Source organism: Melitaea cinxia, chromosome 17 (assembly GCF_905220565.1).
Source record: "Melitaea cinxia chromosome 17, ilMelCinx1.1, whole genome shotgun sequence".
Taxonomy (NCBI): domain Eukaryota; kingdom Metazoa; phylum Arthropoda; class Insecta; order Lepidoptera; family Nymphalidae; genus Melitaea; species Melitaea cinxia.
Genome location: NC_059410.1, coordinates 15956467 through 15981307, shown reverse-complemented (window position 1 = coordinate 15981307; position 24841 = coordinate 15956467). Strand labels below are relative to the sequence as shown.

The window sequence follows — 24841 nt, the reverse complement described above, 5'->3', positions numbered from 1 at the left end:
ATGTAACAGAAAAGAAAAAGAAACTAACAAGAAATAATAATAATAATAACAAAAAAAAAGAAATGTACAAAAGACGGTCTTATTGCTGAAGAACGATCTCTTCCAGACAACCCTTAGAAAAAGGACATGAATAAGAATAAAGCGGCATAGAGGTCTTAATCAATTTTTAAAAAATGTCAAAAAGTATTACTGATGAAAACGACTAACAACATGTAAATAATGCAACCATTTTTAATGAAATATTAAGGTGTGCTTTAAATTTGTAAAAAAAAAAACACTCAAAAGATATTTATTTCAAATTTCAATTCAAGATCATGGCAATCCTCACAATTTGGAATATAAAAAAAAAAAAATGGGAACGCATTGTTTCAAATATTTGTTATTTCACGCTATATTTTATATCGATAAATAGACAATAAGATAACGTACCAGCTATAATAACTCCATTCTTGGGGTCGGTACACCAGGACTCGAAGAGCTCCCTGGATAGACCAGATTGCATCATACCCGGCGACGCCATGATCACACATGGACCTATGTCTTCAAAGTGATCTATACCCTGGTTAAACAATATTGCAATTTAGACATTTTTTACATAGTTATTTTACAGACAAAGCATTATGTTTATATCTATCACACAAGTTAGCACCTATTATGTAGGAAATAAGAATCATACAAACAGACAAACACATACACGCGTACGCCTGCTCTCACGCACGCACTAGCACACACCCAACTTCGACGTCGGCGTCGTCCCAAGCCGCGGTACTAAGAGACTCCCTCTACCCCATCTCCCACCCACATTAACTAGGTATAAAATAAAATAAAAAACTTGTTTCAGTAAAATAATGTTTAATTGATTTACTTAATTATGTAGAAAAAAAGGTACTCTATTTGAGTGTATGATGTTGTTAAGTCAATCCTTAAAAGATAAAAACATTGTCACGCTTTACTTTTGTTCTTAAGTCATAGTCTATAAATCTCTGATAAAACCTAAAAAACATTTTACTACGATTTTTTTAAATATAGATTGATGAAAATAAACTATAGGTAGTGTAATCATATATATTAATACGCTAACGTTTTTAACCCTTGCTTGCCTCCCTTTTTAGATAAAAAAAACTCACAATTACTTCGCAAAAATTATATCTCAATTTTAAAGATAATTGCTTGCTCTTGAAAGCCGATATTAAAATTACTTAAAAAACAAGATTTTTCGGATAGGAACATAAAATAAGAAATACATGACTCATCACATTAAACATTACAAACTAAAAACAGACGTAGAATAAGTATTAATATTAATATATTCTTGCTGACTATCGATTAAGATAACGAACATAGTTTCCATAAAAAAACTATCGATGATTTCTTAACACTAGGTTGGTTTAAGACCAGCAACGTTTCATTTTACGTACATATTTAAACGCAATTTTTTTAAGAATTTTTAACTACAAAATATGACAAAAATGATAGTAAATAATTTTAATGAAAACACATAATTTCGCTTTTAATTTCTATTCAAAATTTAAAGTTTTTAACAGTGACTAAAAACTACAGATAATACAAAAATCAGTCATTGCATATGATTTAATATAATGTAAGAATTTAACCAACACTTACTTTATTTTTTTGTTTTTTAGGCAGGCAATACACCTCAAAAGGTAAATAAATATACTATGATATATATTTCTCAATGTCAGATAAAGCTATCCCAGATCGATATTACGAAATCCGGCTATAAACTTTATAAAACGAATTAGATAATAAACTTATAAATATTTACCGACATTTAATAGACAATTAGTAGATAACAAGTGCTACGATTTTCGCGCAGCTGTGCCCTATCTTGTCGCTATCTCAATTAATTGTTTATCACAAACGATTTTATTTCATTTCGTTCCAATGCAAGGGCAAGGTGAGCTGCTGTTTTTAGGTTAGTAACTAAAAGTTGGAAGTTTTATGCTTTTGTTTTGTTATTGTTTATTATTTGTGATAAAATTGGCTTTGTTTTGATTTTTTTTATATTTAACTAGATCGGCAAACAAGCTTACGGCTCACCTGATGGTAAGCGATTACCGTAGCTTATAGACGCCTGCGACACCAGAAGCATCGCAAGCGCGTTGCTGATCCTACCCCAATCACCCCAGGAGCTCTAGTTACCTTACAACAGGAACCCAACACTGTAGTGTATTATATAGCTGTATTATTTAGCTGTTTTGTTCTGGAAGGTCGAGGTACTTACTCACTCGGGCTGCTCCAGATTTTGAGCAAACATTTCCTGCTACGCCCTACCTCAGTTAAATAACGTCAAAAAGTTTAATACTATTTATATTTAAACAAGTTAAATTGATCTATTTGCCGTTGCCGTAATTATTACTCTGGATATACTATGAGCAGTAAATGAATACCAGAAAATTATATTCTTTGCTTTATCTATAACACTTGAAGTACTTATAAACTAAAATTTAAATTAATGTTTTAATAATAAGAATATTATTTACAGATTAAACTAAGTTTTGGATCGGTCGAAAATGATTCCGACGAAACTAAAGAATCGTCTAATACAATGGTTGGAAGATCATCGCGAGTTTGTAGTGTGTGCGTTCTGTCTGCCCGCCAGCTTTTTGTTCGCCTTGTTTCTACGTCTCAGAGCGTACGTGCGGAAACTTAACAGCGATCCGGAGAGACATGACAGCGCCGTGAGGAAGATTCAATCAGCAGTAAGTAGATCCACATTTAACTGTCTTCAGTGGAGTGTAAATCAGATCCTTTGCGTCTTCATTCATACACAAAACTATACGCAAACGCTAAGATTACACAAACACCTGTAGGGCTCATATAAACATATTTCATTAATTCATCGTTGATGAAACGATGCTGACCCTATAAGCCAGTTATAATGACCATTGCGCCAATCTGTCGCTAAATATGTCCTAGTACCATAACATGTAATAGGGTTCCAAAAAATCTCAATATCACCGAAATATTTATAGCATCCGTCTCTTCAACTGTATAATAAATTTCTTTCCCTCGCTTGTTTGTAATAATTTCATAAATAATTAGTAAACGTTAGTAAAATTCCTATCAAAAGTTATATTGAATCTTACGAAACGTCTAAACTAAACTCTGCCCATAACTAAGTCTAACAAAAACTAGAACACACACACACATCAGCCTATCGCAGTCCACTGCTGGACAAGTTCGCGCCAAAAATGGCGTGAACTCATGTGTGTTGCCCATATCACCACGCTGGGCAATGCAACCCGCCTGGTTGGTGACCGCAGAGCTGGCTTTGTCGCACCGAAGACGCTGCTGCCCGTCTTCGGCCTGTGTATTTCAAAGCTAGCAGTTGGATGGTTATCCCGCCATCGGTCGGCTTTTTAAGTTCCAAGGTGGTAGTGGAACTGTTATCCCTTAATCGCCTCTTACGACACCCACGGGAAGAGAGGGGGTGGCTAAATTCTTTGCTGCCGTAACCACACAGCCTAAAACTAGAAACGATGATAAATTACTACTGCTTTAAAACATTCGACCTCTTACAGTGGTTAATTGTGACATTATTAAAAATTCAGTTTCCCATTACAGGTCCAAAAATGGAACAAAATTCCAACAAAAAATCGCCGACTCTTATGCACATCTCGACCCAACTGGCTGTCGCTTTCTACCACTTTCTTCCAAAAGCACTTACACCATAAAGTTGCCATACCGCTCTATGATATTTTAGAACTTGATGAGAAAGCGATGACGGTCAGAGTTGAACCCATGGTGACGATAGGAGACATCACCGAGTACTTGATACCAAGAGGGTACTCGCTGGCTGTTACTATTGAACTAACTGATGCCACTTTGGGAGGTACGTTTGTTAGATTTTTTACAATTCGAATAGAATAAACCCGCATTGGAGCAGGAGGTGGATTAAGCTCTGATCCTTCTCCTACACGGGGAAAGAGGCCTATGCCCAGTTGCGGGATATTACAGGCTGAAGCGAATAGAATAAAATTAGAAATATATTTCTTCAATGTAATATATATTTAATCACGCTAAAGCTTTTTCCACCGACGAAAAAACCAAAGATGTTCTCTAGGCAAGTGATTTTTTTTTTGTTTTGTCATAAGTCAGTATTTCAGAATATTAAGCGATTTTTTTTTACACGCAACAATTTTTGAGGTCTAATAAGAATATAATAATTCAGTAAATATGATAAAAGATATACTCGTATAGTACCACCCAGCAGGGAACACCCAATAAAATATCAAAAGTTATCAAGTATCAAAAGTTAAATTACTAAATTGTTTATTACAGGTCTCGCTTTCGGAACGGGCATGTCAACCCACTCTCACAAAGCAGGTCTCTACCACGAAACGATAACAAGCTACGAGGTAGTTCTAGGCGACGGGTCCTTAGTAACCGCAACAGCGGAAAACGAACACTCAGACCTCTATAGAGCCCTGCCCTGGTCGCACGGTAGTTTGGGCTTCCTCGTCGCTTTGACTTTGAAAATTGTCAAAATTAAACCTTACATCAAAATAAATTACATCCCAGTCGAGGACCAAAAGAAATATTGTGACATGTTACGAGATCTGTCGGGAGCCAATGAGGCTACTCCGAGCTACCACCCCGACTATATAGAGGGTACCATATTCAGCAAAGACAAGGCAGTTATCATGACAGGAGATTATTCTGATTACGATAGAAATATCACAGTAAACCATTGTTCGAGATGGTATAAGCCATGGTTTTACAAACATGTCGAATCTTTCCTCGAAAAGGGCGAAGGCGTTGAACTTATCCCATTGAGGGACTATCTGCTACGCCATAACAGACCTATTTTTTGGGTCGTTGAAGATATGATATCTTTCGGAAATAATCCACTGTTCCGATTCTTTTTCGGGTGGTTATTACCTCCTAAGCCCGCTTTCTTAAAATTCACCACAACGCCAGGCGTTCGAGCTTACACTTTCACGAAGCAAGTGTTCCAAGACATCGTACTACCGATACAGGAATTGGAAAAGCAAATCGCCATCGCTAGCAAACTGTTCGAGAAGTTTCCATTACTGGTATATCCGTGTAAAATCATCGATCACGGTTCATTGTCCGGTCAGTTAGGGCGGCCCCAGAACAAATACTTGGTACCGAAGACAAATTACGCAATGTACAACGATTTGGGCGTTTACGGCGTCCCGGGAAAAGTTAAGGACAAGAAACCCTATAACCCTGTGAATGCAATGCGGGATATGGAAAAGTTTACTCGCGATGTTGGAGGTTACTCGTTTTTGTACGCGGACATATTTATGACGAGAAATGAATTTGAAGATATGTTCGATTTAACGCTTTACGAGTTCGTCAGGAAGAAGTATAATGCGGAAGGCGCGTTCCCACACCTTTATGATAAGGTTAAGCCCGAAATCGACGTATTTTCGGTCGGCGAAGAGAACGCTATAAAGAGCTAACATTTTAAAGTATTATTTATTTTAAATAAAAATTTACATTTTATTGTTTTTGTTTTTTATTACATTTAAAATAACTCGCATATTAGAATAGCTAGTGTTCACATCTACTACTTCTATGTCTGTATGTGTCGGTAAGATGTGATCAAACAAGATTTTTCATCATTTTTGTCTGTCTTTCTATATGTGAGAAATAAATTCCTGCGTTACGCAAATTTGAAATCTGATTTAAGATTAGTATTAATACGCCGTCAGAAGTGGAATTATTATTCTATAAACAACGTAATGAAATCGTAGGTCTTTTTGCAGACACATTATGTAACGCAGACAATGTTGGGGGTACCCGCTAGACTATTAACATAACAGAGCTAGAATTTTGTTCGTATGATTGACGTTTGACTTGAATTATATATTTATTCAGGAAAACTGCGAAACATTATAATAAATGCAATCAATTCTAATAAAGAAATCCTGTATGAAACTGGCCTTATACCGGAAATAGTACGAGCCTTTCAAGAGTAACTTATATTGTCCTTCACATTTAGACACTACTGCAAAAATCTAAATTGAGTTTCAAAAAGAGGCGCTACTAGAGTTCCAGCATACTAATAGACCATTTAGAATACAGTCACTCCAATTCACTTATCGAGAATATACTTACTCGTACTTCTGCATGCGTGTGCGTGTGTGTGTGTGTGTTAACCCAGTACCCACACTAGCTACTACGCGCCGTATGTGCGCGTGTGTTCGTTTATTTAATACTAATAACCTCCTAACCGTCTCGCATATTTAAGTATGTACAATGTGCATAATGTATATTATGTACATGCGCGTGCTTATGTTCGTACACTATAAACATAAGGTCTTACGCATCTCATGTGGTTTGTGTACGCGTGTACGTGTTTACACATGAGTGAGTCCGTGTGTGATTGTATTTATAGATTTACTACTTACCTTCAAGTTGGATATATGCCGGAACACGAACGGGTTGTTGACGGCTATTTGCCGCCGGATGCGATCATTCATAGCGTTCACGTAAGTCTGGTATACCGCCATACACTTCTTAGCGAGAGATGACGCATAGTAGATAGGAATGTCTTGCAGTTCGGGGTGGAGAGACCAGTACTCGTCTGAAAAAAAGAAACGAGTCAAAAACGATTGTGATGCGACTTTTAAATATTGATATATGCTTCGAATGATTATAAAATGATAAGATAATACGAATCAAATGAAATAAGAGTCTGAACGAGCTGCTTGCATTAATGTGAGAGAGAAGGAAAAGAACTACATACGTAGAAACGTACGAGAGCAAATATATCTGTGTATATCGGTGTATAGAGATGAGTGTGTGTGAGTGTCTGTGTGTCTGTGCGTGTGTTTGTGTCTTTTTTTTTTATGTCACTAGGTCGGCAAACAAGCGTACGGCTCACCTGATGGTAAGCGATTACCGTAGCTTATAGACGCCTGCAACACCAGAAGCATCGCAAGCGCGTTGCCGACCCAATCCCCAATCCCCCAGGAGCTCTGGTCACCTTACTCACCAACAGGAACACAATACTGCTTGAAAACAGTATTATTTAGCTGTGATCTTCTGTAAGGTCGAGGTACTACCCCAGTCGGGCTGCTCCATATTTTGAGCAGGAAATCCCTGCTGTGCCCTACCTCAGTTAGAGTCTGTATGTGAGTGCCTGTGTGTGTGTGTGTGTGTCTGTGTGCGTGTGTCTCTCTCTCTCTTTTTTTTTTTTTTTTTTTTTTTTCCTTCCCCAGAGGTATGGAAGAAACCTCTGGCGTCAACTTCCTCTTCCCCCACGGAACCGCCGCTAGGCATTACTTCGTGGAGGGAGGCTCCAGCTACTGCTCTTCCGTCATGCTGATGTCACGGGTTTTGTTTTCCGACCGCTTTCTTTCCAACCGACGGAGCTCCTGAAGAACTTCCGTCGCAAAAGAGCTTGTCGCCTGCCATGCTGCCTCCGACGATAGCATAGCTTCTATCAGAGACTCTGGCTGAATTTTCTTCGTAAGGACCTCTGACCAGGTACTACGTAACAGGTCGAAACGAGGACATGCAAAGAACACGTGCTCCGCATCTTCACTGACTCCTGGGCAGGATGGGCATATCGGAGACATATCCCGCTTATATTTATAGAGGTATTCCCGATAGCACCCATGTCCTGAGATCATTTGTGTCAGGTAGTAATTGACCTCACCATGATTACGGTTTAACCAGACATCAACCTTTGGAATAAGACGGTAGGTCCATCTGCCTTTTGTACTGGTATCCCACTTCAATTGCCATCGTCGTATGCTATTTAGTCGTTCCTCCTTGCCAAGTTCTCCAGGGCTCAGTGTGGTCGTTATTTTACGGTGGTATAGGGCTTTCAGTTCTTCGGCTAGTACTTCAATTGGCAGCATCCCAGCAATAACGTTCACAGCATCGTCAGACACTGTGCGAAAAGCACTGGCAATTCTTAAAGCGCTCAGCCGATATACTGGTGCAATTTTTCTTCGTGCTTCCTGTATTTTAAGCGCATCGGCCCAGATGGGGATTCCATAGGTGAGTACAGATGTTACTACAGACGTCAGTAACGCCCTCCTTCTCTGCTTCGGGCCTCCTATGTTGGGCATTAGCCTTGATAATGTCGCTCTGACCACTGACGCTCTGGCACCCACGTGCTGCGCCTGCTGCTTGAAGTTGAGTCGGGCATCAATCATAACGCCCAAATACCAAAGAGACGGCTGGGATGTGATTTCATGAGCTCCGACTTGCAGTGTGATGGTTTCTAGCCGCTTCCTGCTAGTGATGAGTACTGCCTCAGTCTTGTGCTCCGCTAACTGCAGTCCAACTGTGTTCATCCAGTGGCTAATTTTTTCGATGGTAGCGTCAAAAGCGAAGGTAATTTCTTCGAGATGCTTTGCAACGACCACTACGGCCACATCATCTGCATATGCCACGAGTTTGGCTTCTTTTGAAGTTGTAGTTTTAATAACCCGTCATACATGATATTCCACAAAAGTGGACCTAATACTGAGCCCTGGGGCACTCCTCCAGTGACTTTGTATGTTTTCGGACCAGTCTTTGTATCATATTTTAGGATCCTGTCAGAAAAGTAGCTTGCAACCATCCTTCGCAAGTATCCTGGTACCTTCATTTCGTAAAGAGCTTTCATAATGCAATCCCACTTGACGGAATTGAAGGCATTTTTTACGTCTAACGTTGCTACCAGGCAGTACTTCTTGGTACCTCCCTTCCATCTGGTTCCAGCGATTGCGTCCTTAGCTGTATTGACGACGACGCTAATTGCGTCCAAGGTAGAGCGTCCTTTCCGAAAGCCGTATTGGTTGCTGGCAAGTAGCGGTTCGACTGCTGCTGCGATCCTCCTGTGTATTATGCGTTCGAGTATTTTGCCAGCAGTATCCAACATGCAGAGCGGACGATAGGATGTTGGTTCTTCCGGAGGTTTCTTTCCTTTGGGGAGGAGAACTAGCCTCTGTTGTTTCCACATAGTTGGGAATGTACCTTCTGTAAGGCAATTGTTATAGACGCTAAGAAATATTCCAGGCACTGCTTTGATGGCAGCTTTTAGTGCAATATTTGGAATTCCATCTAGACCCGGAGCTTTCGTATTCCCTACTCTAGACCACGCTTCGAACAGCTCATTTTCTGTAATGGGTGGAAATTCTTCTGTTTCATATTGCTCTATCTGACGATGTAGTTGCATTTGGTGGGGAAACAGCGTGGCAACGATCTTGCCTAGGAGTTTGGGACAGGTGGGCGATGGCATTGGCTGGCTCTTCAGACGAGTCATGACCACCTTATACGGCCTGCCCCATGGGTCGTCTTCTACCTCAAGTATCAGCTCGTTCCAACATCGTCTTTTGCTGTCTTTGATGGCTTTGTTCAATCTTTGGCGCGTTTTTTTATATACTGCCACCAGTTCCTCATAGTTTGGTCTTTTTCTACAGCGTTGTGCTGCTCTTCTCACCTTAAGACACTTTTTACGGAGATTATCGATGTCCTCGTTCCACCAATGCATCGAAGAAGGCCTGGTTATAGCACATTTCCTAGGCATGGAGGCGTCGCAGGCTTCTGTAATTCTTTTCATCAGATATTTTGCCATATTTTCAGCATTTCCATCACTGATTGGTTCTCTATTAAGAGCCACCATGAAGACTTCAAGGTCGAAGGCACTTATTTTCCAACCAATTGTCCTAGTTTTCCTGTGTACTCTTCCAGCGCTTTGCTCGGATGATACTTCCCACAATAGTGCGTAGTGATCACTGGCCGTGTAAGTATCCATCACCTCCCAAGAGCAGTTTCCCTTAACCAAACTGCTGGAGACGAAGGTTAGGTCAACGATGGAATTCGCTTCTCCTCGGACAAACGTAGGTTTATCTCCGTTGTTTAGTAACACTACGTCCAGGCTGGACATTGCCTCCAGTAGTACCTTTCCTCGTGCGTTTGTCTCCTTACTACCCCAATCGACTGCCCAGGAGTTAAAGTCCCCTGCGATTGCAATCGGGGAATATTGGTTCGCATTTTCGGTCAGCCGTTGCACAAAGTTCTTGAACTCGTCGAGTGAAAGGCTGGGCGGGGCATAGCAGCTGTAGAAGTAGATTCCCTCAAGTTTCGCGACGACAAAACCAGCCTCACTGCCATTAGCAGGACTCTGAAAAGCGTATCCACCACAGGCCCAAATCACAGCTTTAGTGGTAATGTCTGTTTCCCATGGTTGAGTTAAGAGGTGTCTATACGGCTCCGAAATCAGAACAAGGTCTGGATTTAGTTCTCGCACCGTCTGCATGAGCAAATCGTGTGCAGCCTCACAATGATTGAGGTTTAGTTGCAGTACCTTCATAAGTGTTTCTTTTTTCTCACCTTCTGGAGTGCCTCTTGAAAGACTGGGCATCTGCTGCTACCAGCAATGTGGGCACAATTTTTTGTGTTGCCCTTTTCGAGACACAAGGTACATCGGGCATCTTTTTTACAGGTGACAATTTTGTGTCCCTCTTCTCCGCAACCGGTGCAGTGATTGGATCTGTCCATGTTGCTCTTACACTTAGCGGCAAGATGTCCATAGTGCCAGCACCTAAAACACTTGGTTGGTCTCTCCACAATTCTTATTCGGCAGTTGACCCAGCCAATTCTGATTTTGCCGTGCTCCCCCAAGACCTTCCTCGCTATTGACGCTGCAAGTGTCACTGATGCCGTCTGTGTACCGCCATAGGCCTTGCGCAGTGATCTGATGACATCCAGAGTCAGTTCGTCATCTTCTCCAGCCACTTTCTGTAGGGCTTCGAGGACATCTTGTTTAGTCGTCGTGTCGTCAAGGTCTCGTATTTCGATTTCCTTTTGCGGTCCCTTACTTATAACTTCAGCTTCGTTCCCAAGGAGCTTAGCAATGGTTTTTTGCAGCCCGTGACCTTTGTCTGTGCTCTCTTTGGTAAGGATGACCAACAGATCACCAGTCGCTGTTCTGCGGATTTTCTACCGTTGAGCGGACTTGCTCATCGGGAACATCTTTCTTGATCCGACTGAGTATATCCGCATATTTCTCTTTTTCTTTTGGCCGAACAATCAGTGCATTGGGCCTCTCCACTGATTGTTTTGGCTTCTTTCTTTGAGATGGCTTCTTCTCTTTTTTGGATTTGACTGTTTGCCACTCTGATATCTTCGTGTCGGGTGTTTTTGTTTTATTTTCAGCGAGTAGGGTAGGTCCTGTTCCCTTCATTTTCTTCGCGTTCTTGCTCCCCGATTCTGGTGATGTTCGCTCTTTCCGTTTAGCTTTGCGAATATCACGTTTTTCTCCAGTGATCGACTCAACATCAGTTTCGAATTCGTTGTCTATCGTTGTGGTTGTCTCGGTGATGTTCCGCACACGAGGTGTTGGCGATATACATGAGTCTATTGGCGTCAATTTAGTTTGAGACTGGTCTTCAAGTCGGGTATCTTCCAACATTTTTAGTCTTTTGAAGGCACTGCCAATACTGGCCACCTTGGTTTTTATCTCCTTATGGACGTTTATTTTAGGTTGGACAAACTCTCTGAGCTCTCCAATTAGCTTCTCAAGATGGTCCCACGCTTGCGTCCTTTTCATGTCCGCACTTGCTTCTGCATTTGCTTGTTGGGCCTCCTGGCCACAGTTACTTCTTTGATCAAATTGGTTTTTATTAATATTAAGACTTATCATTTTGTTCCCACGAGTACCTAGGGAAATTTCCGTCCACTCACAGCAGAGCCCCGGTTGCTGGAGTAAGGCCACTAAATACGCCTGGGGTTGGACCCGGTGCCCCAGGGGAACCGTTTGCGACGTCACGTCCCTGACGCCATGCAGTCCTCGACACGGTATCTTAACGTCTTAACTTGGGGTGTTTTGTCCGCGGGAGCTATTTTATTTCACTCCTACCCTCCGCTCATGTGAGCGGCGAGCATTCTCCTATCCGCTGATGGAGACGCGCCCGGTAGCAGTATCACCTCAGCCCCGGGTGTCTCTCTCTCTCTGTGTGCGTATGTGTGTGTGTGTGTGTGTGTGTGTGTGTGTGTGTGTGTGTGCGCGTGAGTGCGTGTGCGCGTGTGTGAGTGTGTGTGAGTGCGTGCATCCGTCCGTTCGTCCGTCCGCGCGTCCGTTCGTCCATGCGTGCGTGCGTGTTTGCGTGCGTGAGAGCGTACATACGAGCGTGCGTGCAGGCGTGTGTGTGTGTGTGTGTGTGTCCGTGTATGTGTTTGCTTGGTGCGTGTGAGTGTGCGTACGTGTGCGTTGTGTTGTGCATGTGTGTACGTGTTTGTGCGTATGTGTGCATGTGTTTTTGTGCGTGTGCGTGCGTGTGCGTGCAGCTCACCCAGTATGAGCAGCAGCTCCTGCGCGCGGCCCAGCGCGAACACGGGGATGAGGCAGCGGCCGCCGCGCTGCACGATGTCCGACACCAGCCCGGTGAAGCGCGACTCGCGCTCCTCGCGCTTCTCGTGGATGTGAGTGCCGTACGTCGACTCCTGACCGTCACCGTCACATTAACATGGATACGTGTTGCCAAACGACCAAAGTAACGCGGACTTTCTTCGAGTTTTATACCACGTTCAGGCTGATACATATTACGAGGACAAACCGTAGCAAAATACATATGCCATAATGTCATAGGATGACCGAATAAGTTAAGACTTTCCCGAAGTCATCTTTTGTATAATGATTATGCCGGTTCATACTTTGGATTAGAATTGCCAGGCGACCAGAAATCACACGGCCAAACCGTAGCATAATAACACGTTAATAATAAACGTTGTTTTGTCATATATGTATGTTATTTAACCCCCTTAATCCTTATAACTTAAGGGTATGCAATTGGATTATCGGTGCTCTAACCACTGAGCTAACGAGTCATAACTTAAGGGTATGAAAAATGTATAAATTATGTTGGCCGATTCCCAGACCTACCCGATATGCACACAAAATTATTATTATATTTAAGTAGGATCGTGAAATAAATTATTTAAAACAAAACTTACAGTAATAAGTACATCGGGATGCACTGTAGGGATTTCTGCTGCCATCAAATGTCTGTCTTCTTGTCGAGAGAAGTCACCGGTATACAAAACCTGAAGAATAATTTATACTTTGAGAGGAACTGAACTGAACTTACCGGAAGGAAAGAAAGGCCTGAAAGGTCTCGTCTTATTATAGGAAAAGTAATGATAGGATTATTTTGATATCATACAAGATTAAGTTAAGATTTGTAATCTTGTAATAAAATTTTATCAAAATTGGTTTAGTAGATATTGAGATTGAGATAGAGAAAGATTTACTAAAAATAGACAAAAATGTTTTAAAAAAATATGAACAGTCAATAAAAGTTCTATTTTAAAGGTGGAGATAATAAAGGTCAGGGAGGTGAATCAAGGTGGGAAGTGAGTGAGTGAGGTCAGTGGATGCGATTGGAGTGTTTTTTTTTTTCTTTATATAACGAGGTCGACAAAGAAGCGTACGGCTCACCTGATGGTAAGCGATTACCGTAGCTTATAGACGTCGCAACACCAGAAGCATCGCAAGCGCGTTGCCGACCCAATCCCCGTTCCCCCCAAGAGCTCTGGTCACCTTACTCACAACAGGAACACAACATTGCTCGAAAACAGCACTATTTAGCTGTGATCTTCTGTGAAGTATGTGAGTTACCTTAACGCCGGCTTGATAGCGCTGTGTTTGATCTTTTCATTTATCCACCTTAATGTCAAAAGCGATTCTACTACTAATAGGTCATAATAATGTGTAGCAATCTTGTCATATTTCCAGTAGGACGCTGTTCGACATATGAAGGCACCTTCGCTTCAGCCTGTAAACCCACTACTGGGCATAGGCCTCTTACCCCATGTAGGAGAAGGATCAGAGCCTAATCAACCACGCTGCTCCAATGGGGGTTGGCAGATTTTTTTTTTTTTTTTTCTTTTTCTTTTTTTTTCTTTTTTTTTTTATTACAAGTCATATACATCCACGGGCTTATGAACCCATGCCCTTTTTTATTCTAAATACATGCAATTTTTATTTTTATTTTTTTCTATTTCAAGGTAAGCGTTACTGGCAGATATATTCCCTACTATGAGTAACGATCGCTATCAGGTGTACATGATAACAGCCGGGACCGACGAGGCACGGTGGGGAGACTCACTAGGAATGCACGAACGCCCAGACGTGGTCGTGGTGGCAGCACCTGCAGGGCCGACACAAGAAGCAAGGCGGCACCTTGACGCCGGCGATCTCGATCATGAACATGGCGGCGCCCAGCACGTGGCCGGCGTTGTAGGCCCAGAAGCGCACCAGACGTGGTCGTGGTGGCAGCACCCGGAGGGCCAACACAAGAAGCAGTGACGCACCTTGACGCCGGCGATCTCGATCATGAACATGGCGGCGCCCAGCACGTGGCCGGCGTTGTAGGCCCAGAAGCGCACCAGACGTGGTCGTGGTGGCAGCACCTGGAGCCCAACACAAGAAGCAGTGACGCACCTTGACGCCGGCGATCTCGATCATGAACATGGCGGCGCCCAGCACGTGGCCGGCGTTGTAGGCCCAGAAGCGCACCAGACGTGGTCGTGGTGGCAGCACCCGGAGCCCAACACAAGAAGCAGTGACGCACCTTGACGCCGGCGATCTCGATCATGAACATGGCGGCGCCCAGCACGTGGCCGGCGTTGTAGGCCCAGAAGCGCACCAGACGTGGTCGTGGTGGCAGCACCCGGAGGGCCAACACAAGAAGCAGTGACGCACCTTGACGCCGGCGATCTCGATCATGAACATGGCGGCGCCCAGCACGTGGCCGGCGTTGTAGGCCCAGAAGCGCACCAGACGTGGTCGTGGTGGCAGCACCCGGAGGGCCAACACAAGAAGCAGTGACGCACCTTGACGCCGGCGATCTCGATCATGAACATGGCGGCGCCCAGCACGTGGCCGGCGTTGTAGGCCCAGAAGCGCACCAGACGTGGTCGTGGTGGCAGCACCTGGAGCCCAACACAAGAAGCAGTGACGCACCTTGACGCCGGCGATCTCGATCATGAACATGGCGGCGCCCAGCACGTGGCCGGCGTTGTAGGCCCAGAAGCGCACCAGACGTGGTCGTGGTGGCAGCACCCGGAGGGCCAACACAAGAAGCAGTGACGCACCTTGACGCCGGCGATCTCGATCATGAACATGGCGGCGCCCAGCACGTGGCCGGCGTTGTAGGCCCAGAAGCGCACCAGACGTGGTCGTGGTGGCAGCACCTGGAGCCCAACACAAGAAGCAGTGACGCACCTTGACGCCGGCGATCTCGATCATGAACATGGCGGCGCCCAGCACGTGGCCGGCGTTGTAGGCCCAGAAGCGCACCAGACGTGGTCGTGGTGGCAGCACCCGGAGGGCCAACACAAGAAGCAGTGACGCACCTTGACGCCGGCGATCTCGATCATGAACATGGCGGCGCCCAGCACGTGGCCGGCGTTGTAGGCCCAGAAGCGCACCAGACGTGGTCGTGGTGGCAGCACCTGGAGCCCAACACAAGAAGCAGTGACGCACCTTGACGCCGGCGATCTCGATCATGAACATGGCGGCGCCCAGCACGTGGCCGGCGTTGTAGGCCCAGAAGCGCACCAGACGTGGTCGTGGTGGCAGCACCCGGAGGGCCAACACAAGAAGCAGTGACGCACCTTGACGCCGGCGATCTCGATCATGAACATGGCGGCGCCCAGCACGTGGCCGGCGTTGTAGGCCCAGAAGCGCACCAGACGTGGTCGTGGTGGCAGCACCTGGAGCCCAACACAAGAAGCAGTGACGCACCTTGACGCCGGCGATCTCGATCATGAACATGGCGGCGCCCAGCACGTGGCCGGCGTTGTAGGCCCAGAAGCGCACCAGACGTGGTCGTGGTGGCAGCACCCGGAGGGCCAACACAAGAAGCAGTGACGCACCTTGACGCCGGCGATCTCGATCATGAACATGGCGGCGCCCAGCACGTGGCCGGCGTTGTAGGCCCAGAAGCGCACCAGACGTGGTCGTGGTGGCAGCACCCGGAGGGCCAACACAAGAAGCAGTGACGCACCTTGACGCCGGCGATCTCGATCATGAACATGGCGGCGCCCAGCACGTGGCCGGCGTTGTAGGCCCAGAAGCGCACCAGACGTGGTCGTGGTGGCAGCACCCGGAGGGCCAACACAAGAAGCAGTGACGCACCTTGACGCCGGCGATCTCGATCATGAACATGGCGGCGCCCAGCACGTGGCCGGCGTTGTAGGCCCAGAAGCGCACCAGACGTGGTCGTGGTGGCAGCACCTGGAGCCCAACACAAGAAGCAGTGACGCACCTTGACGCCGGCGATCTCGATCATGAACATGGCGGCGCCCAGCACGTGGCCGGCGTTGTAGGCCCAGAAGCGCACCAGACGTGGTCGTGGTGGCAGCACCCGGAGGGCCAACACAAGAAGCAGTGACGCACCTTGACGCCGGCGATCTCGATCATGAACATGGCGGCGCCCAGCACGTGGCCGGCGTTGTAGGCCCAGAAGCGCACCAGACGTGGTCGTGGTGGCAGCACCTGGAGCCCAACACAAGAAGCAGTGACGCACCTTGACGCCGGCGATCTCGATCATGAACATGGCGGCGCCCAGCACGTGGCCGGCGTTGTAGGCCCAGAAGCGCACCAGACGTGGTCGTGGTGGCAGCACCCGGAGGGCCAACACAAGAAGCAGTGACGCACCTTGACGCCGGCGATCTCGATCATGAACATGGCGGCGCCCAGCACGTGGCCGGCGTTGTAGGCCCAGAAGCGCACCAGACGTGGTCGTGGTGGCAGCACCTGGAGCCCAACACAAGAAGCAGTGACGCACCTTGACGCCGGCGATCTCGATCATGAACATGGCGGCGCCCAGCACGTGGCCGGCGTTGTAGGCCCAGAAGCGCACCAGACGTGGTCGTGGTGGCAGCACCCGGAGGGCCAACACAAGAAGCAGTGACGCACCTTGACGCCGGCGATCTCGATCATGAACATGGCGGCGCCCAGCACGTGGCCGGCGTTGTAGGCCCAGAAGCGCACCAGACGTGGTCGTGGTGGCAGCACCTGGAGCCCAACACAAGAAGCAGTGACGCACCTTGACGCCGGCGATCTCGATCATGAACATGGCGGCGCCCAGCACGTGGCCGGCGTTGTAGGCCCAGAAGCGCACCAGACGTGGTCGTGGTGGCAGCACCCGGAGGGCCAACACAAGAAGCAGTGACGCACCTTGACGCCGGCGATCTCGATCATGAACATGGCGGCGCCCAGCACGTGGCCGGCGTTGTAGGCCCAGAAGCGCACCAGACGTGGTCGTGGTGGCAGCACCCGGAGGGCCAACACAAGAAGCAGTGACGCACCTTGACGCCGGCGATCTCGATCATGAACATGGCGGCGCCCAGCACGTGGCCGGCGTTGTAGGCCCAGAAGCGCACCAGACGTGGTCGTGGTGGCAGCACCCGGAGGGCCAACACAAGAAGCAGTGACGCACCTTGACGCCGGCGATCTCGATCATGAACATGGCGGCGCCCAGCACGTGGCCGGCGTTGTAGGCCCAGAAGCGCACCAGACGTGGTCGTGGTGGCAGCACCTGGAGCCCAACACAAGAAGCAGTGACGCACCTTGACGCCGGCGATCTCGATCATGAACATGGCGGCGCCCAGCACGTGGCCGGCGTTGTAGGCCCAGAAGCGCACCAGACGTGGTCGTGGTGGCAGCACCCGGAGGGCCAACACAAGAAGCAGTGACGCACCTTGACGCCGGCGATCTCGATCATGAACATGGCGGCGCCCAGCACGTGGCCGGCGTTGTAGGCCCAGAAGCGCACCAGACGTGGTCGTGGTGGCAGCACCTGGAGCCCAACACAAGAAGCAGTGACGCACCTTGACGCCGGCGATCTCGATCATGAACATGGCGGCGCCCAGCACGTGGCCGGCGTTGTAGGCCCAGAAGCGCACCAGACGTGGTCGTGGTGGCAGCACCTGGAGCCCAACACAAGAAGCAGTGACGCACCTTGACGCCGGCGATCTCGATCATGAACATGGCGGCGCCCAGCACGTGGCCGGCGTTGTAGGCCCAGAAGCGCACCAGACGTGGTCGTGGTGGCAGCACCCGGAGGGCCAACACAAGAAGCAGTGACGCACCTTGACGCCGGCGATCTCGATCATGAACATGGCGGCGCCCAGCACGTGGCCGGCGTTGTAGGCCCAGAAGCGCACCAGACGTGGTCGTGGTGGCAGCACCTGGAGCCCAACACAAGAAGCAGTGACGCACCTTGACGCCGGCGATCTCGATCATGAACATGGCGGCGCCCAGCACGTGGCCGGCGTTGTAGGCCCAGAAGCGCACCAGACGTGGTCGTGGTGGCAGCACCCGGAGGGCCAACACAAGAAGCAGTGACGCACCTTGACGCCGGCGATCTCGATCATGAACATGGCGGCGCCCAGCACGTGGCCGGCGTTGTAGGCCCAGAAGCGCACCAGACGTGGTCGTGGTGGCAGCACCTGGAGCCCAACACAAGAAGCAGTGACGCACCTTGACGCCGGCGATCTCGATCATGAACATGGCGGCGCCCAGCACGTGGCCGGCGTTGTAGGCCCAGAAGCGCACCAGACGTGGTCGTGGTGGCAGCACCTGGAGCCCAACACAAGAAGCAGTGACGCACCTTGACGCCGGCGATCTCGATCATGAACATGGCGGCGCCCAGCACGTGGCCGGCGTTGTAGGCCCAGAAGCGCACCAGACGTGGTCGTGGTGGCAGCACCCGGAGGGCCAACACAAGAAGCAGTGACGCACCTTGACGCCGGCGATCTCGATCATGAACATGGCGGCGCCCAGCACGTGGCCGGCGTTGTAGGCCCAGAAGCGCACCAGACGTGGTCGTGGTGGCAGCACCTGGAGCCCAACACAAGAAGCAGTGACGCACCTTGACGCCGGCGATCTCGATCATGAACATGGCGGCGCCCAGCACGTGGCCGGCGTTGTAGGCCCAGAAGCGCACCAGACGTGGTCGTGGTGGCAGCACCCGGAGGGCCAACACAAGAAGCAGTGACGCACCTTGACGCCGGCGATCTCGATCATGAACATGGCGGCGCCCAGCACGTGGCCGGCGTTGTAGGCCCAGAAGCGCACCAGACGTGGTCGTGGTGGCAGCACCCGGAGGGCCAACACAAGAAGCAGTGACGCACCTTGACGCCGGCGATCTCGATCATGAACATGGCGGCGCCCAGCACGTGGCCGGCGTTGTAGGCCCAGAAGCGCACCAGACGTGGTCGTGGTGGCAGCACCTGGAGCCCAACACAAGAAGCAGTGACGCACCTTGACGCCGGCGATCTCGATCATGAACATGGCGGCGCCCAGCACGTGGCCGGCGTTGTAGGCCCAGAAGCGCACCAGACGTGGTCGTGGTGGCAGCACCCGGAGGGCCAACACAAGAAGCAGTGACGCACCTTGACGCCGGCGATCTCGATCATGAACATGGCGGCGCCCAGCACGTGGCCGGCGTTGTAGGCCCAGAAGCGCACCAGACGTGGTCGTGGTGGCAGCACCCGGAGGGCCAACACAAGAAGCAGTGACGCACCTTGACGCCGGCGATCTCGATCATGAACATGGCGGCGCCCAGCACGTGGCCGGCGTTGTAGGCCCAGAAGCGCACCAGACGTGGTCGTGGTGGCAGCACCTGGAGCCCAACACAAGAAGCAGTGACGCACCTTGACGCCGGCGATCTCGATCATGAACATGGCGGCGCCCAGCACGTGGCCGGCGTTGTAGGCCCAGAAGCGCACCAGACGTGGTCGTGGTGGCAGCACCCGGAGGGCCAACACAAGAAGCAGTGACGCACCTTGACGCCGGCGATCTCGATCATGAACATGGCGGCGCCCAGCACGTGGCCGGCGTTGTAGGCCCAGAAGCGCACCAGACGTGGTCGTGGTGGCAGCACCTGGAGCCCAACACAAGAAGCAGTGACGCACCTTGACGCCGGCGATCTCGATCATGAACATGGCGGCGCCCAGCACGTGGCCGGCGTTGTAGGCCCAGAAGCGCACCAGACGTGGTCGTGGTGGCAGCACCCGGAGGGCCAACACAAGAAGCAGTGACGCACCTTGACGCCGGCGATCTCGATCATGAACATGGCGGCGCCCAGCACGTGGCCGGCGTTGTAGGCCCAGAAGCGCACCAGACGTGGTCGTGGTGGCAGCACCTGGAGCCCAACACAAGAAGCAGTGACGCACCTTGACGCCGGCGATCTCGATCATGAACATGGCGGCGCCCAGCACGTGGCCGGCGTTGTAGGCCCAGAAGCGCACCAGACGTGGTCGTGGTGGCAGCACCCGGAGGGCCAACACAAGAAGCAGTGACGCACCTTGACGCCGGCGATCTCGATCATGAACATGGCGGCGCCCAGCACGTGGCCGGCGTTGTAGGCCCAGAAGCGCACCAGACGTGGTCGTGGTGGCAGCACCTGGAGCCCAACACAAGAAGCAGTGACGCACCTTGACGCCGGCGATCTCGATCATGAACATGGCGGCGCCCAGCACGTGGCCGGCGTTGTAGGCCCAGAAGCGCACCAGACGTGGTCGTGGTGGCAGCACCCGGAGGGCCAACACAAGAAGCAAGGCGGCACCTTGACGCCGGCGATCTCGATCATGAACATGGCGGCGCCCAGCACGTGGCCGGCGTTGTAGGCCCAGAAGCGCACGCCGCGCACGTCGCGCTCCTCGTGGAAGTTCACGGTCTCGATGCGGTCCATGGAGCCCTCCAGGTCCGACTCCGTGTACAGCATCTGCTCCGTCGAGATGTTGCTGTGGGCCACGACCAACCTTATCGTTCTCTTTTCATTTTTTTTTTGGCATATTATCATCTATTCCTACTTTTTTTTTTTGAAGTAAAACTTCTTTACACCCGCTCGCTTTTTTTTTGGCACATTATCATCTGTTCCTACTTTTTTTTTTACTCAAACTTCTCTACACCCGCTCAACTTGGAGAATAAGCTGGTGAATACGTGACGAGAGCGTTACGAAAAGTGTGATCGGCGAGGCGAACGGAAGTTGAGAGGGAGATATAAATTAGTGAAGATAGAAAGACGTTTCGTAGACGTTTCGTAAGTTTTACTTCAGTTGTGTGGTTTAAAGCACACTCGTTATTTTTTTTAATAATAGGTAGGCCACTAGTGCCTGTATTATGGTGTAGTATAAATATTCTTATAAATATTTATTACATCCAGACTCAGGACAGAAGTGAAAGTTACGACCCCAGAGTAGAATGCAGGGTCACTGGAAACTGCATTATTTAAGGGCCTAGTCGACATTGCTGTCAATATATATTATAATATTATCCAAGAGAGGACATTTCATAACTCTTACACCATATTTATCACCATGTATAACAGATAGATATTACAACCCCATAAATATACATACCTAACTTTGATGTAATCGGACACAAGCCACCTGTAGATGGCTTTTGTGGCGTGAGTCATAAACACTCTGCCTTTGAAAGAAGTCTTAGTTAAGAACCATGGCAGAGCTCCGCTGTGGTCTAAATGGAAACTGTGAAATAATATAGATCGTTAGTTAATTTATTGGTATATATAAGAATTGTTTACATAATCTATTTGAAGCTTGACGCCATTCTGGTGTAGTACTGCATCTGTCATGAAGACACGAAAGCACTGATGGTTGTGAGTTCGATTCCCACTTGGGATGGATATTCGTATTTCTACAAATATTACTTTCCGGTATGAATGCCTGTCCTTGTGATTCTCTCCACTGTGCCTTAGATAGCACGATAAGCTGTTGGTACCCAGAGTTATAATATAGATATCTGATAGAGATCATTACTCATAGTAAGAAAAAGATAAATTAAGCTCCGATCTTCTTCTATATGACAAAAGAGACCTAGGTCAAGCTGTTTTAGGCTGGATCATCATTTGAAGCTTAACTGTTTTTTTTTTCCTTTTAATTTTATTTTAACTTGTCAAATATTTGTGTTCATTTTATTCGGGCACTATTGATTTAAATTCTTTTTTATTACATAGGTGTCATAAAAATTTTTTGTTTCCAATTTTTCTATTTTCATTTTCTTAATTCAAAACTAGTCATTAAAATTATATTGAAATAAAAACTTACTGTGAAATTAATAATAAATCAACTTCGTCTGCTTCTATTAAATCTACGAATGGGAGCGCATCCATCCCCGACAGCCCTGGGTGAATACCACAGTCCAGCTGAAAACATACAAATTTTAAAGTACTTGTAATAGTTGTAGTAGAAATCAAATTAAATTCATTTCATCTATATTGTGAATAATAATAATATGCATAATATTAAGTAAGTTTCTTTCATATATTATGTACAATAAGGTCATAGTGACATCAAGAAGTTACATAATCATGAGCCTATAAAAGTCCACTGCTGGATATACGCCTCCCCCAGGGTTCACCACAAGCCCCGAACACCCGCTTTTGCCATCCAGTCTCTACCAGCTACCCTCTTTAAGATAGCAGTTACATTTTTGAATATCATATCAAAAATTGACCGCTCCAGCGGGATTCGAACCCGCGTCTTCGACATACCGTGTCGACGCTCTAGCCAATTAAGCTATGGAACGATATACCACTAGAGCGAAACTTTTGATATGATGATTTTTACTTTCGGTTTAAGCGAACCGTGGCGCCGTCTATAGTGAGTTCTTTACAGAGACTCGTAACTATTCAAAGTTTCATATTACAATGAAAATCTTTGACAGGAGACGACACCATGCTATTTTTAATATGTACGATTTTTATTTTTGTGTTACCCACAATTAGGAATTCTAAACATTTTTGAATATCATATCAAAAATTGACCGCTCCAGCGGGATTCGAACCCGCGTCTTCGACATACCGTGTCGACGCTCTAGCCAATTAAGCTATGGAACGATATACCACTAGAGCGAAACTTTTGATATGATGATTTTTACTTTCGGTTTAAGCGAACCGTGGCGCCGTCTATAGTGAGTTCTTTACAGAGACTCGTAACTATTCAAAGTTTCATATTACAATGAAAATCTTTGACAGGAGACGACACCATGCTATTTTTAATATGTACGATTTTTATTTTTGTGTTACCCACAATTAGGAATTCTAAACATTTTTGAATATCATATCAAAAATTGACCGCTCCAGCGGGATTCGAACCCGCGTCTTCGACATACCGTGTCGACGCTCTAGCCAATTAAGCTATGGAACGATATACCACTAGAGCGAAACTTTTGATATGATGATTTTTACTTTCGGTTTAAGCGAACCGTGGCGCCGTCTATAGTGAGTTCTTTACAGAGACTCGTAACTATTCAAAGTTTCATATTACAATGAAAATCTTTGACAGGAGACGACACCATGCTATTTTTAATATGTACGATTTTTATTTTTGTGTTACCCACAATTAGGAATTCTAAACATTTTTGAATATCATATCAAAAATTGACCGCTCCAGCGGGATTCGAACCCGCGTCTTCGACATACCGTGTCGACGCTCTAGCCAATTAAGCTATGGAACGATATACCACTAGAGCGAAACTTTTGATATGATGATTTTTACTTTCGGTTTAAGCGAACCGTGGCGCCGTCTATAGTGAGTTCTTTACAGAGACTCGTAACTATTCAAAGTTTCATATTACAATGAAAATCTTTGACAGGAGACGACACCATGCTATTTTTAATATGTACGATTTTTATTTTTGTGTTACCCACAATTAGGAATTCTAAACATTTTTGAATATCATATCAAAAATTGACCGCTCCAGCGGGATTCGAACCCGCGTCTTCGACATACCGTGTCGACGCTCTAGCCAATTAAGCTATGGAACGATATACCACTAGAGCGAAACTTTTGATATGATGATTTTTACTTTCGGTTTAAGCGAACCGTGGCGCCGTCTATAGTGAGTTCTTTACAGAGACTCGTAACTATTCAAAGTTTCATATTACAATGAAAATCTTTGACAGGAGACGACACCATGCTATTTTTAATATGTACGATTTTTATTTTTGTGTTACCCACAATTAGGAATTCTAAACATTTTTGAATATCATATCAAAAATTGACCGCTCCAGCGGGATTCGAACCCGCGTCTTCGACATACCGTGTCGACGCTCTAGCCAATTAAGCTATGGAACGATATACCACTAGAGCGAAACTTTTGATATGATGATTTTTACTTTCGGTTTAAGCGAACCGTGGCGCCGTCTATAGTGAGTTCTTTACAGAGACTCGTAACTATTCAAAGTTTCATATTACAATGAAAATCTTTGACAGGAGACGACACCATGCTATTTTTAATATGTACGATTTTTATTTTTGTGTTACCCACAATTAGGAATTCTAAACATTTTTGAATATCATATCAAAAATTGACCGCTCCAGCGGGATTCGAACCCGCGTCTTCGACATACCGTGTCGACGCTCTAGCCAATTAAGCTATGGAACGATATACCACTAGAGCGAAACTTTTGATATGATGATTTTTACTTTCGGTTTAAGCGAACCGTGGCGCCGTCTATAGTGAGTTCTTTACAGAGACTCGTAACTATTCAAAGTTTCATATTACAATGAAAATCTTTGACAGGAGACGACACCATGCTATTTTTAATATGTACGATTTTTATTTTTGTGTTACCCACAATTAGGAATTCTAAACATTTTTGAATATCATATCAAAAATTGACCGCTCCAGCGGGATTCGAACCCGCGTCTTCGACATACCGTGTCGACGCTCTAGCCAATTAAGCTATGGAACGATATACCACTAGAGCGAAACTTTTGATATGATGATTTTTACTTTCGGTTTAAGCGAACCGTGGCGCCGTCTATAGTGAGTTCTTTACAGAGACTCGTAACTATTCAAAGTTTC

General features: G+C 47.1%; 2 protein-coding genes across 2 annotated transcripts in view; one reads left to right on the top strand and one right to left on the bottom strand.

Annotated features, from left to right (window-relative positions):
• LOC123661329 (cleavage and polyadenylation specificity factor 73) overlaps nt 1-24841 on the bottom strand; it is a 38663-nt gene that overhangs the window by 7396 nt on the left and 6426 nt on the right. The window contains exons 3-9 of the mRNA XM_045596292.1: nt 22078-22175; nt 21370-21498; nt 20574-20751; nt 12949-13038; nt 12288-12438; nt 6405-6580; nt 430-559 (exon numbers count right to left, since the gene is read on the bottom strand). Of these exons, the coding sequence (XP_045452248.1) occupies nt 430-559; nt 6405-6580; nt 12288-12438; nt 12949-13038; nt 20574-20751; nt 21370-21498; nt 22078-22175 (952 nt within the window). The remainder of the gene's footprint in view (nt 1-429; nt 560-6404; nt 6581-12287; nt 12439-12948; nt 13039-20573; nt 20752-21369; nt 21499-22077; nt 22176-24841) is intronic.
• LOC123661331 (delta(24)-sterol reductase-like) lies at nt 1896-5496 on the top strand. Its single transcript, XM_045596294.1, has 4 exons — nt 1896-1936; nt 2507-2723; nt 3589-3856; nt 4306-5496. The coding sequence occupies exons 2-4, from the start codon at nt 2535-2537 to the stop codon at nt 5451-5453; spliced, it is 1605 nt and encodes a 534-aa protein (XP_045452250.1). The 5' UTR covers nt 1896-1936; nt 2507-2534; the 3' UTR covers nt 5454-5496.

Excerpts from the sequence above, each read along its gene's own strand:
- LOC123661331 (XM_045596294.1), top strand. The coding sequence starts at position 2,535 with ATGATTCCGACGAAACTAAAGAATCGTCTAATACAATGGTTGGAAGAT. Across the intron at positions 2,724-3,588 it reads TGAGGAAGATTCAATCAGCA|GTCCAAAAATGGAACAAAAT; the intron begins GTAAGTAGATCC and ends TTCCCATTACAG. Across the intron at positions 3,857-4,305 it reads AACTGATGCCACTTTGGGAG|GTCTCGCTTTCGGAACGGGC; the intron begins GTACGTTTGTTA and ends TGTTTATTACAG.